The sequence below is a fragment of the Phyllobates terribilis genome, unplaced genomic scaffold (assembly GCF_046119375.1).
Source record: "Phyllobates terribilis strain yellow unplaced genomic scaffold, ASM4611937v1 Scaffold_11__3_contigs__length_659146591, whole genome shotgun sequence".
Lineage (NCBI taxonomy): Eukaryota > Metazoa > Chordata > Amphibia > Anura > Dendrobatidae > Phyllobates > Phyllobates terribilis.
Window position 1 is genome coordinate 263,495,647 of NW_027362771.1, and position 19,463 is coordinate 263,515,109.

General features: G+C 42.4%; 1 protein-coding gene across 12 annotated transcripts in view; it reads right to left on the reverse strand.

Moving 5' to 3' along the window:
* The window catches only part of MAGI2 (membrane associated guanylate kinase, WW and PDZ domain containing 2), a 1,194,143-nt gene that overhangs the window by 381,797 nt on the left and 792,883 nt on the right, over positions 1-19,463 (reverse strand). For 10 of the 12 annotated variants that reach the window (XR_012251242.1, XM_073652295.1, XM_073652301.1 and 7 more), the window contains one exon: positions 4,291-4,374. Coding sequence is in view for 11 of the 12 variants with exons in the window: in XM_073652295.1 (XP_073508396.1) it covers positions 4,291-4,374 (84 nt within the window). In the remaining variant the exon portion in view is untranslated. The remainder of the gene's footprint in view (positions 1-4,290; positions 4,375-19,463) is intronic. The other 2 variants (XM_073652296.1, XM_073652306.1) reach the window with 1 other exon arrangement.

Genomic DNA, 19,463 nt, shown 5'->3' on the forward strand with positions numbered 1-19,463 from the left:
ATCATGTTTCCAGGTCATTTTCACCATACAATGAATGCCATAAATAGAAAACCCCAAAAAATACGGGAATTGTACTTTTTTTTTTTTCTTTTTTCCCCATTTCATCCCATTAGGATTTTTTTTTCACATTTTTCAGTACATAACACAGTAAAATGGATGGTGTCATTCAAAACTACAACTTGTTCTGAAAAATGTTGCCTATATCAATGGACAAATGAAGTTAAGGCTTTTGGAAGAAGAGGAGGAAAAATGCAAAAATAAAATTGTAAATTGGCTGCGGAGATGAGGGGTTAATACGTTACATCAGGCGGAGTGAGCAGTGCTGACACGTGCCGCTGTTCTTCTTCTTACTCCTACTTCAAGAGCATTTCCAAGATTCTTGATTTGTGGCTGAGCACCTCAGTTTGTGTGTGTTCCCAATTCTTTCCTCCTGGATTTGTGTGTCTGTGAGGCAGTGCTAGACAAGCACAGTGAGAACGTAAGACATCACGCAAGCGCAGCACACACAACAGACGAACAGTGCACGTCATACATCATACAAGCTATAGCAAACACATAAGACAAGCAGAACACACATCAGACAAGCATAACGCACACATCAGACATCATACAAGCACAGCAAACACATCAGACAAGCAGAACGCACACATCACACAAGCACAGTGTACATGATGGAAGAACAGCGCACGTCAGACATCACACAAGCACAGCAAACACATAAGCCAAGCAGAACGCACTCATCACACAAGCACAACAGAAGAGCAGTGCACATGTCAGACATCACACAAGCACAGCTAACACATCCTACAAGCAGAATGCACACGACACAAGCACAGACAGCGCACATGACGGAAGAACAGCGCACGTCAGACATCATATAAGCTACAGCAAACATCACACAAGCACAGCACACACAACAGAAGAACAGCGCACCTCAGATATTAAACAAGCACAGCAAACACATCAGACAAGCAGAACGCACACATCACACAAGCACAGCACACACAATAGAACAGCGCACATCAGACAAGCAGAACACCCCCATCACACAAGCACAACGTGCACAACAGAAGAGCAGTGCACATGTTAGACATCATACAAGCACAGCTAACACATCAGACAAGGAGAATGCACACATCACGCAAGTGTGGCACCCCAGGGGTCCGGTTGCCACAGTGGCATTGCCTCCCTCATAAGGGGTGATGCCATGCCTGGAAGCAAGGAGGGGTCCCCTAATCAGGTATACCAGCATATAACACTTTCCTGGCTCCAAGCCAGAAAGGGGAGCTCCTCCCCTTAAAAACTGGAATCTGGAGGTGGGGTTAGTAAGAGTGAGTTGAGAAGAGTTGAAGACAGGAGAATGACGAGGAAGGACCTGGGGAAGGGAGCTATGTACAAGCTCACTCCAGAGAGAAGCGCAAGTGAACCGGACACCGGAGTCCATGGTTGTGGGGCACTGAAGGCCCAGCAGCTGAATCCGGAGGGCAGGAGACTGCAGGTCTCCTGGCCCCACCAGACGCCCGGCAGCTCAGCAGCATCATAGGGCCCAGCACCGCCACGTGGGAGCAACACTAGAGGAAGGCCCGAGCTGCCTGCCATACAGGTTAGAAAATCTCTGCCCCTGAAATAAGCTTATTATATGAGCATGCTTGTCTGCCTGAGGTATAAGGAGAGTTACTTAAGTCAATTTTGTGGCATTAAAGGTTCACAAATAGGTAACTACTGTTAGGTAATTTAATAGCGTGCTTACACAGACAGACCTCATTGTTACTTGGCAGCACGTTGTCCTGTGTAAACAGCACTTGCACCGCCGAGAACAATGATCTTATGGGCAAACTAATGGACGGACAGGCGTTCTGCTCGCTCTACGGGAGATTGGCAGCCTCTTTACACTGCGGGATTATTGAATAGAATACCTAGGAACGCTCTATTCACAATAATCGTACAGTGCAAATGTACATTTATGGTTTTGTTCTTTTATTCTATGCATCTGGCATTATATAGTCAATGCACAAAAATAAAGTCCATGTAAACGAAGACTACAAGCCAGCATTTACAATCAATTTTAGAGGTACTGTTTTATGGGGAGTTGCTTTAGCGAAATAATTATAATGCTTGACTATTAAATCATGTTCAATTGCATCTATTAAACTGGCATAATGGAATCCTGAAAAATGCTGAAGATGGCATAGAATTAATGCCATTTATCACGAGTTGTGAGATATTTTACAGAATAGTTAGCAAACCTTTCAACAATCAAAGTGGATCTGACATCAAATTTCACAATGCAATTGTACACATCATTAAATATCATTTTTCAGACCTGGGGAGGCTGCTGTATTTACTTTGAAAATCCATTTTAAAAACACAGTATAATTCTGAAATTAAACTGAGAGCTGCACTTCTAAAAATGCATATTATATTAGGAAGGGACACTTTCAAAAAGGATTAAAGAGACATTCTTTCATGAATATTCAAGGTAAGTACACCAGCCTCATCAGGTCTGAGAGATCCATGTACAATGTATGCCGTTTGCATTGTGAAATCTGGTGACAGATCCACTTTAATGATAATATTATTTGGCCCTTTGTGATACATAAAACATTACATGATGAGTTCTGCGAGGCAACTTAGTTTCTTTAAAATTCCAAGTCATGATAAAAATCCATTTAAAATGCCATTTCTGGATGTACTTAAACAATAAAAGCAGGGATAAATAAGCAGCCTTGTGGTAAACTATTAAGCAAGTAGAATAATAAAACTAGGCTCTGCGGGTTGCTAATGTTTTAGAATCCATCCTGAAACCAGTAAATTAAAAAAAGTAATTTTTGTGAAGCTGTTCAAAGTGGTTACAGGTATAAATCAATCTGGCTAGCAATTAAATGCAATTATTGCTCTGGCAGATGCAGCCTAGTGCAAATGGAATATCAATGCAAATGCCTCAGAACAGACACAGTCATTATTCCTGAATAAATACCTGCATTAGAGATATGAATGGATCCATTTCTTCTTCAATTAATGACTAAGCACAGCTTTATTTGTATGCGTCTTCCTGTCACACCTCATTTATAAATGGAGCGCATTTAGATGTGCCGTGTATGGCACTGGTACAAGAGTCTGCCTGTCTGTTCTTTTCCGCAATGAGTGTGAACATTTCCGTATTCTGCATTCTTCTATATAATATACGCCACCTTATACTATGCACATATACCAAATACTGGATTCCGTAAATTACGCTCATCATTATGAATAAAAAAATAGCTAAATGTCACTCTTTAAAAGACTACAATAAATGCAATAAATGATAACGGCCGTGTGCATGACAAGAACATCGCAAAGTTATTCTCAGCTTTGGAAATATGAAAGTTAATTGATGAATGGGCATGTCAGACGTTCTCCTCTGCATACAAGAAGAGCTGGATCTTTCCTTAATGAGCACACGGATTCTCAAAGAAAAAAAAAAAATGTGCCGAGCCGAAGCCAACTGTGAAAATAGCTCCTAAGTTGACGGTTTTAACTTGAGATGCCAGTAATTTGTGTTAATATCGCAGTCGCAGCCCCGTGATTATAGCACACACGTGTGCAGCTTACAGGTGTTGGACGGGGACCACTATTCCTTTACAAGACATATAAAGGCATTTCTCAGTATTAAATCCGCAAAAGACTACAACAAAAAGAAATCAAGCGTATACTCATTGCACAAGAGCAGTTACATAGGGCACATCTTGGCCATAAACCAATAAGTATATATTACAAAACGCAGCAGATGATTCCACCACCTACAAACACTTTCCACCATCACTTTATTTTAGAACATTGTAACTAGAGAACAAAGTAATACAAAAAGAAGGGATAAAAACATCCTGCCGAGCATGAAGAGTAGCAGCCAGGACTTCAGACCGAGCCTTTACCTTTAAGGGTACATGATATTATGATCATAATCCTTTGAAGTGGTCTTGTTGGTTCTCCTTGCATTGCATCTTCCTTAGGAGAACTGAGTCCCAGTGTTACCACACAAAGTCCCTGGCAGAGGCGGGTATGGGAGGGCTGGCAGACCAGTGCCCAGACCAAATAAAACTACGTTTCTTGTAACCCTCGAGTGAGAATACAAGGAAAGGGAGGCGCTTGAGAAAGGCACAGATAAGAATATGACTACTTCCTGCGGAGTGCTTCTCATCCAAAACTCTGTCTTTTGCTGCAGCTAATTAACATAATTAACATGTTTTTTTTTTTTTGCAAATCTGGCACAGAAGCCGTTAACTGGACCCTTTCCAGAAGAACTGTGACAACTTACCATTCTCCTTGCACTCTTCTGGGGGTTTAGCTTTCTTTGCTAGCCGTGGATCCAGCCATGACGTGGTCTTTGTGTTGTGGCTGAAAAGAAAAGACACTACTTTGAGAAGGGAGACGCTGAAAAGAATTACATTCATTTCTCCAAGAAACAAACAAAATGATAGGGAAAAGAAGGGGGTTACTTCAAGAGAATTGCAATCGATACACTTCATTTGCCCACTGGTTCTAATTAGCCCTAAAGGAGTTTTAAGAGTAATCGTGCAAGGCAGCTGTAAATTTGGCATCCTGAACTCACTCCGCTCAAAGCAGCTATTTTTATTAAAATCAACCAGCACGTCTGCCAAGAGAGCCTCATTGAAGATTCACAGCTCATCCCAAGCTGAAGGAATTTATTAGATCCACACAGTTCTCCGTTCAGACTAGTGTTCTCAATGAGCATCTCTAACCACACTCACAGGTCAGGGAGGAATTAGGTGGCGATTCAGCTGTGCTCCATGCGCCTTTACTCACTAATAACTGACAATGTTGTCAGAAAATTACCAAGCTAGCCCTAGGAAATCAAACATTTTCTCCAGCATGACAGCTAATAAGCAAGTGTTATCAGCTCAGCGGCAAGAATATCACATTATTAGTATGCTTGCTGGCTTGTTACAAATCACACAAAACACATTGCAGCGAATATTGCTGCTCTTCTGATGAAAGCGCGGAGCCAGATGACATGGAATAGGATTGAAACGCCAAGTCTAACAGCCAGTGGTATTACTCAGTATACAGATTCTAGAAGTAAATGGGTCATTGTTTTTTTTTTTATTATTTTTGTTTTACTTTTAATATACTTTTTTTTTTGTTACAAGCCTCCTTAAAAAATAATTTTGAGGGACTATGTCTGGCTAGAATTGAGGTGGTGGCACCTGCATTCCCTCCATTGTCTATACAGTGTTCCTATGTAATTATTGATAAAGTAGGAATGATCTAACATTTTAGCCTTCTCTCCTAGCCAGCAGCTCAACCTTATTATTCTAGAGGATTATGTTTATTCAGTTCTCCAGAACTTGCCCCTAAATAACTAAGGCATATCTGTGGCTATGACAATATATTGATAATCTTTGAACACTTCTTCTATTTGTCATACCTCCTTTACCAGTTTTTAACCAGATCCAATAATACAAAATACACTTTGTATCAATACGCAGTTGCATAATAAAGCCCATCAGACAAATATGCAAACATACATCGTAAAGTCATAAAAGTATGTAGCATGAGCGTTTGGAGTGTGCGACCTGCGTCATTACACAGGGTGCATCACTTGTCACTAGTGATGAGCGAGCCTGTTCGCCATTTTGGTGAGCATGCTCAGGTGCTCGAATGTTATGTTAGAGTCATTGTGTGTGCATGATTTGCGACTGTTTAACAGCTTTAATACATGTGAGGAATGCCTAACAAATAGGTATTCCTCACATGTATTAAAGCTGTCAAACAGTCGCAAATCATGCACACGGAGTGACTCAAACATAAGATATGAGCACGCCAAAGATACTCGGAAACCAACCGGGCATGCTCGAAAATCTCGAGTAATGAGCATACTCGCTCATCACTACTTGTCACTATTCAATGGGTGCTTTTTCCCCTACTCTAGTGTCACAAGTTTGATATTTAAAGTCGGCTATGGGTCTACAAACAACGTGTCACCTGGCTTTCCCAATATAAAGTACTGACACCCCCTTTGAAGCCTGTTTACAGTATTGTAGGAAGATGTATACAATTCTCCAACCCCCTTTGCATCACCCCAAAAATAGCTTTCATAATGCCCCCATACAATCCGATGGGCATCTTTGGTCTTGATCTGGTACCTCCTCTCTGGTCACAAACACCATCCTCCTTCCCTGCTTCATGTGGATGACGCGCCTACGTCATACACAGTGTGATCCCTATCATGCTCCTGCTCAGATATTCTTCTGCCCTGCTGAGGGCTGAGCGAAGTAAGTACTATGCGCGGGAGAGGCAAAAGAGTGCCAGTGACATGTAATTAAAGCCAGTGCATGCGAATTATAACACTTTGTTCTGCCCTCATCAGGGCAGAGTAATGTACGCCTGCTTAGGAGCACAATTGGGGACACTGTGTGGATGACATAGGATGCGTCATCCACATGAAGCAGGGATGGAGGACAGTGTTTGCAAACAGAGGAGGCGCTTGATCAAGACGAGAGGTGCCCATAAGACTAGACCGTGCCATATTGCGGCATTATAAGATATATTTTTGGGGCTATAAAGAGGGGGGTTGGAGACTCATATTCATCTTCCTAAAATAATGTTAAACAGGTGTTAAAGCTGGTGGCAGTACTTTATGTAGGGGAAATCTGATGACAGGTTAACTTTAACAGCCTCCTGTCTGCTTATGAGGCTGGAGAGTTCGGGTCATGAGACCCACGGCCGGTCTGGACATCGCGATCCATACTAGAACTGTGAATGTTACAGTAGATGTGTCAAACTGGCTTAACTTTCAAAAAATGCATTGTACTGTATCACGCTATAGTGACTAATTTATTAATTGGGCAGGGTTTGCTACCTTATATCACTGCTATTTGAGCATAGATTAGTATGGTATTTATGCCTTACTTGAATGCTGTATGGCTTATTGCACAAGTCACTTGCCAGCCTTGATAAGAGCATAGTTAAAGCTCAAAACATTGCGATCACTCACATAGTAAAATGAAATATTACAAAATTACTTATATTCTGGTACAGAGGAAGAAAAGTAACGAATTAAGGAAAAACACTGAAAAGTGAAAATAATAGAGGAAAAAGGCATAAGAATATTGTTAGCAGATCATCGGAAAACAACATGACAGGAGCAGTGCAAAAAAAAGTTATATTGGCAGACAGGAGAGCGCCATTTACAGGTTGTAGTCTTCTGTGCTCCTAACATAGGGCAGGAAATAAGAGATTAGCCATAAGTAATAGATAGACAAGCACATAAAAATAACTTACAGGTTGTAGTAATACCTTATTGGTCATAATATAATTCAAAGTAAGCAATACATATCTACAATTGTATAAATGATGTGTTCTCCAAACCAAGCAATCTGAAGTCTTTCCATGTATGATGTGAGGAGTAGTTTATTCCAGGGGCGGACATATCATTGGTGCAACCTGTGCGATCGCACAGGGGCCCAAGAGGTAAGGGTGCCCATTTCTACCTCTAAAGCAGGTGCAATTTTGCTATTTTTTTTTTTTTATTTATTTTTTTTTTAGGAGCCCTTGTGCTGCAAAGGGCCCATATATTGTTCTTCCACAGGGACTAGTGTTGAGCGAGTATGTTCTGTCCGAGTACGCTCGGGCCGAGCTCCGAGTATTTACAGCTGCTCGGTGATATGGTTGAATCGCTCCCGTGTGCATGATGTGCAACTGTTTGACAGCTTTATTACATGTGAGGAATGTGTAAGAAATAGACATTCCTCTCATGTAATAAAGCTGTCAAACAGTTGCAAATCATGCACACGGGAGCGATTCAACCATATCACCGAGCAGCTGTAAATACTCGGTGCTCGGCCCGAGCATACTCGGCGAAAAGGTTAATAGAACATACTCGCTCAACACTAACCAGGGACCCTTTTCAGTCAGTGTCCGCCAGTGGTTTACTGAACTGTGTAGATAGGTTGAAGGACTGGAAGAGAAATATGCACAAGTACTTATGGTAATTTCTTGGAAAGTGTTGTAAAAATAGATGTCCTCTACGTCATGTATAAAATAATGTCCCTCAATGTATTGTACACTAATTTTGTTGTAGGAAAAATGGTTTTCTTGTTTCTTCAAGCTGATAGAAGGAATAATAGAGAGGAAAGTGGGGAGCAAATACTTAATTCTAATTCTATGCAGGAGGAGTCCACAGTCTGTGGCAAGGTGTGGTAATCTTCTGGACACTGGCATGCTTGTTTGTCTATGGTGCCTGCTCACATACAGTTTCCATGAGAGAGAAAATAAGGGTATAATACAGCGTGAGAGCAAGGATGTGCAACTACTAATGGTATGCTGTGGAGTCCTGGCTCCAAACTCCTCATTCACTCTAAAAAAGAACTAAAATACATCTTCATCGGCACAAGATGGACTGCAAGGTCACTGAGGGATCAGAATACGGCTGCATATTATAGTCTATTGAAAGGGAGGAGGAGGAGGGAGCAGATAGTAGCAGAAAGAAATAAACATGGTTCTGCTGCTTTCTAGTAGGTGTTAATCACTTCCCCTTGCTGGTATAACAATTACATTGCTCAGTATCATGTCCTCCATTCTGCGACCTCTACACACATGCTACATACAGACAGTGGAGTAGGAATCCCTCATATTTACGTGTCAAGTGTATAGGAGACTTCAAAGTAGATAGTTTCAACTCACTAGCTTAGGAGAAACATAAAATAGAGAATAACAGAGGAAAAAAATGGTAAAAATGTTGGGTACAAGTAAAAATAATAGCCAGGCTAAAGGTTCTGAAAAAAACAGAAACTGCACTGATAATGCCTGTCCTGCAATATCAGTGTAGTCTCTGAGTTTAGAAGGCACACACACATACATATATACATACACACACATATTATGTAGACTGAGCATATATATGTGTGTATCACAGTAGCTGTGGCTCTTTTGAGGTCTGTAGAAGGGGAGCACCAGTCCTTTAGGCTCAATTTTCATAGAGTCTGCGAAATTGTAGAAACTTTCCACTCTTTATAGAGAACAGACATTTTACCTGGCATTAACCTTTAGCCTCTGTCACCCGGTTATATACTGTATAGTTTGCATGAAACGGCTGTTTGATGGTGCAATAACTTAACATTTCGGGCCCTGTTTTTAATTTTGCCCACTTTGTCTAAAACCAGCCCTGCATGCGCCTACTAATCAGAGGCGCAGGTGATACTGCAGTTAGGCTTGCAGTGCTCTGGACTACTGACATGGCTAATAGACCAAGGTCCTGTAAATCTCTTCGCTCAACTCTAGACCCAACTGATCCCGAAAAATGGGATTGCGCTGTTCCTGCATCAGGACCCCATCAGATTATAGATGCATGCTGTATCCAATCAATAAATCCTAGCTACCTTTCTTGGAAAAACCCACTCCAAGTACATTGACATGAGTAAATTAAGTTTTACTGTACATAAAATTACCTATTTCTCTTAGAACGATTAATGTAATTATCTAGTAATGCATTAACACTAATCTCAGAGCAAGCACAGCTCTCTCATACCAACTACACTCACTTTATAATTACATTATTGTAATAAAAGGTATATATTTGACTACAGATTAATAAGAACATTTATTGTCTGCAGATTGCAGAACTGCAGCGTTGTCTACAGAACCCGCATGCTGTAAAGTGTATTCAGAAAACCAAAAGCACATTAACGATTTTAAGATTTACTTTTCCTACATAATGGCCAAATCCATTTGTGCAGTGTTAAAAAAAAAATATCACAGCTTTCGTAGATAATAATCTGTATTATTTTCCCAACATGTCCTAAACAGAATGTTAATAAAAAATGAAATAACATGTTAGGTCTTTGCATTTATTAAAGTACCAAACACTTAGAAATAAGAATGGCTGCTGTGAGGTTTCATAAAATAAGGTCTCCCGCAGTCATTACCAAATGTGGCCCAAAAATATTGGTTTTTATGCTCTAGTAATTTTAATATACTTGTGTACTTATCGAAGAACATTGCACCAGGTCAACTCAAACCCAGGTGAACACCAGTACGACACTTTCTCTTAAACACCATTTACTAAGTACTGACTTCATTTTCCTACTCAGTTTTCCATTATTTGTATTTATCTTCAATTTTTCAGGCTTCTATACATAAGTAGCATATAGCAAGGCTTCTAGGATTTTTGTATACTTCTGAAATATTTTCTTAAAAATTCTATATGAGGCATGGGGTGGGTTTATCTGGAATTGTTTGCAAAGTTCATGCTGTTATGTACTGTACAATATACTTTTTTTTCCCTGTGAGTGTGCCAAAAATCTAAGTTTCATTAAAAATCTGATTAAAAAAATAAATAATATATTTTATTCAGGTGTCATGTTTAGGTTTACAGGTGATCATGTTTGTAGTCCTAATGAAAAATAGGCTTAAAAAGTACTTTTATCTAAAGCATAATTTGAGTGCTCCTGCAATTATATAGCTAGGTTCACATGTTGAAGGCCATGGTATGGACAAAACCAAACCACTATGAAGTTTTAATACAGAGTGGTGCGTTTTCTAAATAGATTGCCATATGTCGTTTACCTGCAAGAATATACAACTTATTGGCGGACACAGAAAGAAAATGGCCCTGTGCAAGAACAATATATGAGCCTTTTGCAGTCCAATAGCTCATTATAATGTACAATTCCACATACTTTTGAGGTAGAAAATGTCCCCCTTACCTCTTGGGCCCCTGTGTGGCTGCACAGGTTGCACCAATGATATTTCCGCCCCTGATGCTACGGTTTATTACTTTGAAAATTATGAATATGTGTGAACACAGTCTTAGAAGTCTTTCGAGACTCTGCCACTGTGACCTGATAACCCCAAATGGTTTACAATAGTGTCTGTGAGGTTCAGTAATCGTTTACAACATTTTGATGTGAAGACCAGCATTTCAAAGAGACAAGACTTGTCTGACTCAATGCATAAACTGATGAACTAAAGAACATCATCAGATCAATGATGATTCATTTACTTGGAGATTGGCACTTTCAGTACTATAAGTAACTCGCCCAGGGGAATATGGGGGACTCGGTACCCGGGCCTTTACCTTCTTGGGATGTCTCAGCAGTCAGCTCCCGGGCCCATACCCTGGGGTCACTCTTTAAAAGGGGTTTGTTAACAGTTTTGTCTCGTGACGCCACCTGTGGTTCCCGGTAATGAGTACTGGCGCTGCTGCAAACCTCCGGGGGTGATGGGATGGCAGCTGAGATGTTTCTGCTCCCCACAGGTGGAGCAGGCCCCCGGGGCAGGGTTGATGGAAGGGATGCAGGTGAAAGGTGGCCCGGTCGGGTCAGGGGAATGACGGACATGCACACAGGGGATTCGCTTCAGTACCTTTACTGGTGTAACGGCAGGTATGGTCCAGGGTACCTAGTAGGAAGGGTGCACTTCAGGACTCTCCCCATTGAGCGGTTGGTAGGCCTCCTGGTCCATTTCTTCCTCTCTCTAAAGCTTCTGGCCAGCCTGGAACTAGGCCTAGCTTCCGCACTGTTTCACTCTCGCACCGGTCTGCTTGGTACTAGAACTTTTCTCCGGCTACCACTATCCCTGGATGCTGGGGCCTTCGTGGTTCCTAGTTCTGTAAAATGATGATAGCTTCAGGTTGACTAGGGGTCTGGAATCCTCCTGGTATGCCAGTTGTCCCTACTGGGTGTAGAGGACCCTGTAGGCGCGGACCTGGTGTCCGGCTTGTGTCCTGGGGAGAGCTTTAGATGCTCCTCTGCCCCCTTAACTCCTCTCTCCTTGCCTCCAGCCACACTCGGGGCTCTCAACACACAGCAGCAGACGTGATGCTCCTTCACTGATCTAAAGTGTCAGCACACTCTCTCTACCTAACTCCACACTCCAGTATATATATATCCTTAACAGGGCTCCCTCTGGTGGTATGAGGTGGAAGGGTAGAGGTGTCTGTGTGTAGTAAGGACCTCTTGTGGAGAAGTCCGTCCATGCACCCTTTTGGGTCCTGTGGTACCTGTGTGTAGCAGGGTGCCACATAAGCATCCAATGTTAGGACCTTTGAATTGGTACACTCCAGTGTCAGACCTGTCTGCGGGTGCCTATGCATTGGATTACTCCGAACTAATGAAATAGTTAAATATTAGACTTTCTTCACACTTTTTTTTTTGTATTTTTAAATGCCAGCACAATGGTTTTGCAAGTGTAATTCTTCCTCTATAAAAGTCTATAGCAAAAACACCAAAATTAAAATTCATAACTAGAGCATGGTGCACCTAGAAAAAAACAACTAAATAAATGCTCAAAACATAAAAAAAATTTCCACCTTACCCCCCCCCCCCAAAAAAAAGTTTAATGTTGAGAAATGAGAAAACACCTGCAAATGCAGTGTGTGCAGACACCATTATAAAAATTGCAGAAAAACGGCTATTTTTTCTGGACTTACCATGATGGATATATCAGTCATGGAGCTGGCTAAAAAGTGGATTCCTCTCCATATAGGGCAGTTGCTGACTGTTACGCAGCCAAAATCTGCTTCAATTGGATTTAGCTAGCAGTTAACTACTTAGACACCACCACACTTAATTTGTGCCTGCCGCTTATATCTTTAATGGCCACAGTCCCCAATTTTAGACAGAAGCAGGGTGATTAACAGCAGCGCCATCCCACAGCATCTGTCACGGCCTTCAAATGAACAGTCATTAGGGAGCAGTACTGGTGTCACTCATCCTGTGTCTATCACAGTTCCTGATGACTATTCATTTGAGAGAGATGACAGAAGTTGTGAGTAGTGTTGAGCGAATTTGTTTGGCATTTCAAATTCGGGTTATTTTCGGGGTTCCGGCTTGTTTGCGCCAAAAAATCGTCTCTGCCCACGAACATCCCTGATTTGCCTTGCTGTCACGCAGATAAATGCGTGACAGTGTGGCAAATCAGGGATGTTTGTGGGCAGAGATGATTTTTTGGCACGAACAAGCCGGAACCCCGAACACGAATTTGAAATGCCAAAAAGGGTCCCTCAGGCAGACGGCAGAAGTGTAGCATTGCAGAGGGCACTGGGTAGGAGAAGGCGGTGCCCCTGCAGCAGGTGGTTGCGGTGCTGGTGGAGCAGCATAGTAGGAAGCAGGGTCCCTCCCTCAGGAACCCGGTGGCAGGAGCGGTGAGATGCCTTGGGCCCGGTGTTGGCAGTGAAGCAGAGTGCAGTGCACTGCTTTTCCAGCGGCCATCTTTAAGAAGCCGTGGTCTGCAGGAAAATGTTTGCCTGAGTCATCACATGCGAAATATGGGATCTCGGCAGACATTTTCCTGAGGCCCATGGCTTCAGAAAGATGGCCGCTGGAGGCAGCACATGCGCAGTTGAGATCTCGGCTGGGCCGAGATCCCAGTCTGAGCATGCTGCCGCTGGGAAAGCTCTGCCTGACTACTGATACTGGGCCCATAGCACCGCACAGCTTCTGAAGCCACCGGCTTCCAGACAGAGAGACCCTGCTTCCTTGCGATCCCGCGCCACCACCACCGCAACTCCCCAGTAAGCCTGTATTTGGACCATAAGACACCCCCCCCATTTTCTTCCCAAATGTGGGGGAAAAAAAGTGCATCTTATGGTCCGAAAAATATGGGATATTTATTTTTTAACAGTCTTTTACTCAGTGTCCTCCAAAGTGAGCATCGTTCTTCATAACACTCTTAGAAAATATTGTGAGTTTGATATTTACTGCAGCTATTTTTAGCAAATCCAAGTTAGAAAGGACAAGCTCTCAATCTGGCCTGCGGTCAAGCATACCATTCACAGATGGGAAATTAATAGGTACATATGGATGGGTAAGACCTGAATTTGTCATGTAAGGGTTCTTTTGTATGTGAGGGTAACTGAATTTAACCATTGATATCACCCTTCTGAAGATTAATGACAAATAGTAGAGGGAACATGATCGGTGTGCATCCAGTCGCTCTTTGGGTATAAATTCTTTCTTATGGCCCAATTACATATTCGAATTCTGTATAAGTGTTCTATAATTTTTTAATTTTGCGGATAAAACATGTATCCATTATAGTCTATGGACCTTTTTACATGAAAACCTGATCCATATGGATTCATTTCTCCCCATTTCTTCACATACAAAAATAAATAAAAACCTAACATGTGAACGTATTTAAAAGGGCACCACGTACAGATGTAAAAATGCTAGCAGTTTTCTAAACTAATATTTTTAGAGCTTTGTTAGAGTGCCTTATAGAAAATCCTATTGTTTTTGAGGGGGATTTTGCGGCAACAGACACTGTGACCAGATGTCCGCTGGCACTAAGAAGATTTGAGATGTACTTAAAACAGTGTGGGTGTTTTTTTTAACACATTTTTATTTTTCTTCCACCAAACATGCTCTAAGTATGGCAATTTTTCAGCTCACCAATGACAGCACCTGAGAGAGTGGCATCCGCCCCCATCACTGGACAGGAAGCCAAGAGAACAAAATAAAAAGCTAACGCTCACTTCCTCCTTCAAAACGTGGTTTCCTTTGGATGTATGAGCCTTGAGCACCCGTGAATCATGAAACACCATAGCATGTTCTATAGCAACCTCAAGTAAGAACGGTGATGAGTACAGGGGCCCAGTTGGGCACTGAAATGTTAACATCCGTTTGGGAGAATCTAGATTTAATGCTTCAGTACCTATTTATGTTTGAGTCTGGCCTGGGTCCTGGTGTCTGGCCTGCAGCCTTGAAATTCCTGCATGTCGTGCGGCCTTGTGATCTTTTTTTTTTGCCTAATCTAGTTGTATCAGCTCTTAGTGCTTTGCTAGCATGCGGTAACCAGAAATTCTCTAAGCTGGAAATCTCGAACTACAGTTGTTCGTTTTGGCTTAAATACATTTCCTAAGAGGACTTAACATTACTCCCTAAGGGACACACCTAAACAAAAAAAATTAGTCAAGTAGGATTGAAATAAAGTACTAAATATTTCTTCAGGTTTGTGAAACCCCTTTGCCATTCTGGAATGCTCAATCTACACTTCATAGCATAGTAGTGGGTAAATATTTTGAACCATTAGGTGGTCATTGACACTGGAAGGATTTCTTACAGTCCAGATGTTGGCCTTAGGAGGCCTTACTTCAGTGGAAATTATCAACAATATTGGGCTTGATGTTAAGCAATATTTTAAGCAGATGCAGTTGCTGGGCCCATCGGCCACTAGGAACCCTACTCAGGGCTTTTATAAGGTTACCAGGTTCTTTGAATCACTTGGCTTTTGCTTCCATTAACATGCCAAGTCCTAGCACCAATTCCTATATCCAGTCATGGGTGAAAGTGTGGAAACCCTTGAAATTGTTCCAGAAAATGACGTATTTATTGCAATTACCTATGTTTTGTTATACACATGTTTATTTCCTTTGTGTGTATTGGAACAACACAAAAAAACAGAAAAAGGAAAACTGGACATAACTTCACACAAAACCACAAAAATAGGCAGAACAAAATTGTTGGCACCTTTCCAAAATTGTGGGTAAACCACTTTCTTTCATTCACACTCAACTATGGCAAGTAACAGGTGTGGGCAATGTGAAAATCACACCTGAAACCAGATACCAGAAACCTGAAACCAGATAAAAAGGGGAGAAATTGACTCAATCTTTGCATTGTGTGTGTGTGCCATACTAAGCATGGAGAAGAGAAAGAAGAGAACTGTCTAAGGATTTGAGAAACAAAACTGTTTAACAATATCAACAATCTCACGTTTACAAGTCCATCTCCAGAGATCTTGATGTCCTTTGTCCACGGTGCACAACATAAATGTAACATACCAGGCGGCGTTCTTGCATAGGGCACCATCTCCCACTATGCAAGATCGCAAACTTGATCATCAGTCCAGTCTGCTAGCCTGGCTTCTTTCCATGCTGTCTGCTTGCCTCTGTTCTGGCTGCTTAGGGCGGCGGCCCGGTCACTTCCTGTTTCTTGTAGCTGCTGTGGGCACATCCCTAATGCGTCCTCAGCCTATTGCTGTCAGTCATTGGATATTTAAACCAGCTCCACATACAAGCTGATGCCTGAGCAACTTTAACATTCAGTGTGCTCCTTGACTCTGAATGTGCCAGGTCCTGTTTTGTTTTTCCCTGCCTGTCCGCCTTCGTGGAGGCTGTATTCCCAGGCCTGTCTGAACACGCTCCTAGCCTGTTCGTTTCTGCCTCTGGGGGCCGTATACCCAGGCTCGTTCCTGTATTTCGCTGCAGTAACAGTTCCTGTCTGAACTGTCTCCTAACCTGTCACTTGTTTTGTTTCTATGTCCGTTTCCTCCCTTTTGCTGCAGTGTCTGAACCAGCTCTTGGCTATACCTAGGCTCGTTCCTGTATTTCGTTGCAGTACAGTTCCTGTCTAAACTGTCTCCTAACCTGTTACCTGTTTTGTCTCTTTGTCCATTTCCTCTCTTTTTCTGCAGAGTCTGAACCTGCACCTAACTCCTACTCGTTGTCGCTGTACTTCTGTTTGTGAGTTTGGAGTCCACTCGCTACTTCTTTGCAAGTACCTTGTGTGTATCTGTTTCTGCCTTTCCCTTCCAGTCTGTTCCGGGTGAACAGAGCCCTGTCCCCTCTGCTCTGTCTTTGCTCACTGCTTTGGCGGTTTATCTCTGCTCTGCCTTACTTACCGCTCTGGCGGTTTCTGCTCGCTCTGCTCAGCCTTGTCCACCGCACCTGCGGTTTCGCGCTGCTCAGCCTTGTCCACCGCACCTGCGGTTTCGCTCTGCTCAGCCCTGTCCACCGCACCTGCGGTTTCGCTCTGCTCAGCCTTGTCTACCACACCTGCGGTTTCACTCTGCTCAGCCTTGTCTACCGCACCTGCGGTTTCGCTCTGCTCAGCCTTGTCCACCACACCTGTGGGTTCGCTTTACTCTGCTTGATTACCGCATCTGCGGCTCCGAACCAGTCTCCTAGTCTGTACTGGACCCTATCCAGCCTGTGCTCTAACCTGCCTGTTCCTGTATTCCCCGGTGTGGGTCAACAGCCGTGTCCGGGGTCTGACCTGGAGTCGCACCTGGTCCCTCTGCTGGGTTCCTCCCTGGTGCACGGCGTCGTAGCCGTCGTGCGACCTGGGTCGGAACGGGTTGATACTTAGTTACGCCCCTCTAGGCATTCTCCGGTTCATGGCACAGTGGGATCACTAATCACGCACAAGCTAGTCAGTCCGGGCGTGTGCATAACAATAAATCAAGAAGTTTACAACTCATGGCACTGCAGTTATCTACCTGGACGTGGACGGCAGAGAAAATTGATAAAATGTTGCAATGCAGGATGCATCAGTGTCAGCGCGAACTATCCATCAAAATTTGAGTGAAATGAAATGCTATGGCAGGGGACAAAGCAGGACCCCACTGCTGACACAGGGACAAAGTTAGACTGCAGTTTTCCAAAAAGTACATGAGTAACCAAAAATCCTTCTGGGAAAGCGTCTTGTGGACAGATGAGACCAAGAAGATAAAGCTGTTTTGTAAAGCCCATCATTCTACTGTTTACTGAAAATGGAATGAGGCCTACAAAGAAAAGAACACAGTACCTACAGTCAAATATGAAGGAGGAGGTTCAAAGATGTTTTGGGGTTGTTTTGCTGCCTCTAGCACTGGGTGCCTTGACTATGTGCAAGGCATCATGAAACCTAAAGATTATCAATGGAGATTGGGTCGCAATGTAGTGCCCAGTGTTAGAAAGTTGGGTTTGTGTCCTAGGTCATGGGTCTTGCAGCAGGACAATGACCCCAAACATACTTCAAGGAGCACCCAAAAATGGATGGAAACAAAGCGCTGGAGAGTTCTTAAGTGTGCAGCAATGAGTACGGATCTAAATCCCATTGAACATCTGTGGAGACATCTTAAAATTGCTGTTGGGAGAAGGTACCCTTTAAATATTAGAGACCTGGAGCAGTTTGCAAAAGAAGAATGGTCCAAAATTCCAGTTAAGAGGTGTAAGAAGCTTGTTGATGGTTATAGGAAGCGATTGATTATAGTTGTTTATTCCAAAGGGTGTGCAACCAAATATAAAGTTGAGGGTGCCAACAATTTTGTCTGCCCCATTTTGGGGGTCTTGTTCCAATACACACAAAGATGTGTATAACAAAACATGTGTAATTGCAATAATTTTCTGGGAGAAATACATCATTGTCTGAAATAATTTCAAGGGAGACAACCATTCAGGTGTAAGACCCTACAGGTGTGTTCTCTCCCGTTTTGAGGATTTCTTGGTCATTGTCTCCCCAGTGCTGTCATGGGTGAGGTGAAAAATGCTATTTACAAACTGGTAATTTTATTTTCCAAGGACCTATAACAGCACCCCTATTTATTCCCTCTCTCTGGCTTATAATTGGTGGTGGTTCTCAATCTTCTCTTCTCACAATTAAGAATGGGATTGAGTGAATGTATAAATAATAAGAATAATTAAATTTGAGTGACTCCTACTTGACTTCTTGGAAACCACATGGAAGGAAGAAGTGGGAGTTGCCTTTTTATTTTGTGCTCTTGGCTTCCTGCCCAGTGATAGGGGCGGATCTCATTCTCTCAGGTGCTGTCATGGGTTTCAGGAAAATCAAATTTCCGGTAAGCAATTATTTTTTCACATGTTTATCCCTTCTTCGCAGACAAAAAAAGGCATGTATAGATAAAAAAGCCACAAAAATTGCATAAAGTGTTGTCTAAAAGTGTTGCTGTTTTGTGGCAATTTTTCATACATTTTTTGAGGCAAAGGCAAATGTATTGATTGAAATTAGTGGAAAATATAAAGAAACAAGCTACACTACCCCTGGAAAGTGCTATCTACACAGGCAGAGCCCATGAGTTCAATGACAGGCTGTAGTTCTGTTGATGTGACACCACTGCAGCCAAAGTACAAAGATTGCATTGTTGGTACCCCTCGTTTAATGAAAAACACCCACCATGGTCACAGAAATAACTTGAATCTGACAAAAGTAATAAATTAAAAATCTATGAAAATGAACAAATGAAAGTCAGTCATTACTTTTCAACCCTGCTTCCACAGAATTTGAAAAAAAAATAAACTCATGAAATAAGCCTGGACAGAAATGATGGTACCCTTAACTTAATATTTTGTTGAACAACCTTTTGAGGCAATCACTGCAATCAAACGATTCATGTAACTGTCAATGAGACTTTTGCACCTCTCGACAGGTATTTTGGCCCACTCCTGATGAGCAAACTGGTCCAGTTGTCTCGTGTTTGAACGTTGCCTTTCCCAGACAACATGTTTCAGCTCTTTCCAAAGATGCTCAAGAGGATTTAGGTCAGGGCTCATAGAAGGCCACTTCAGAATAGTCCAATGTTTTTCTCTTAGCCATTCTTGGGTGTTTTTAGCTGTGTGTTTTGGGTCATTATCCTGTTGCAAGACAAATGACCTGTGACTGAGACCAAGCTTTCTGACACTGGGCAGCACATTTTTCTCTAGAATCCCTTGATAGTCTTGAGATTTCATTGTAGCCTGCACAAAT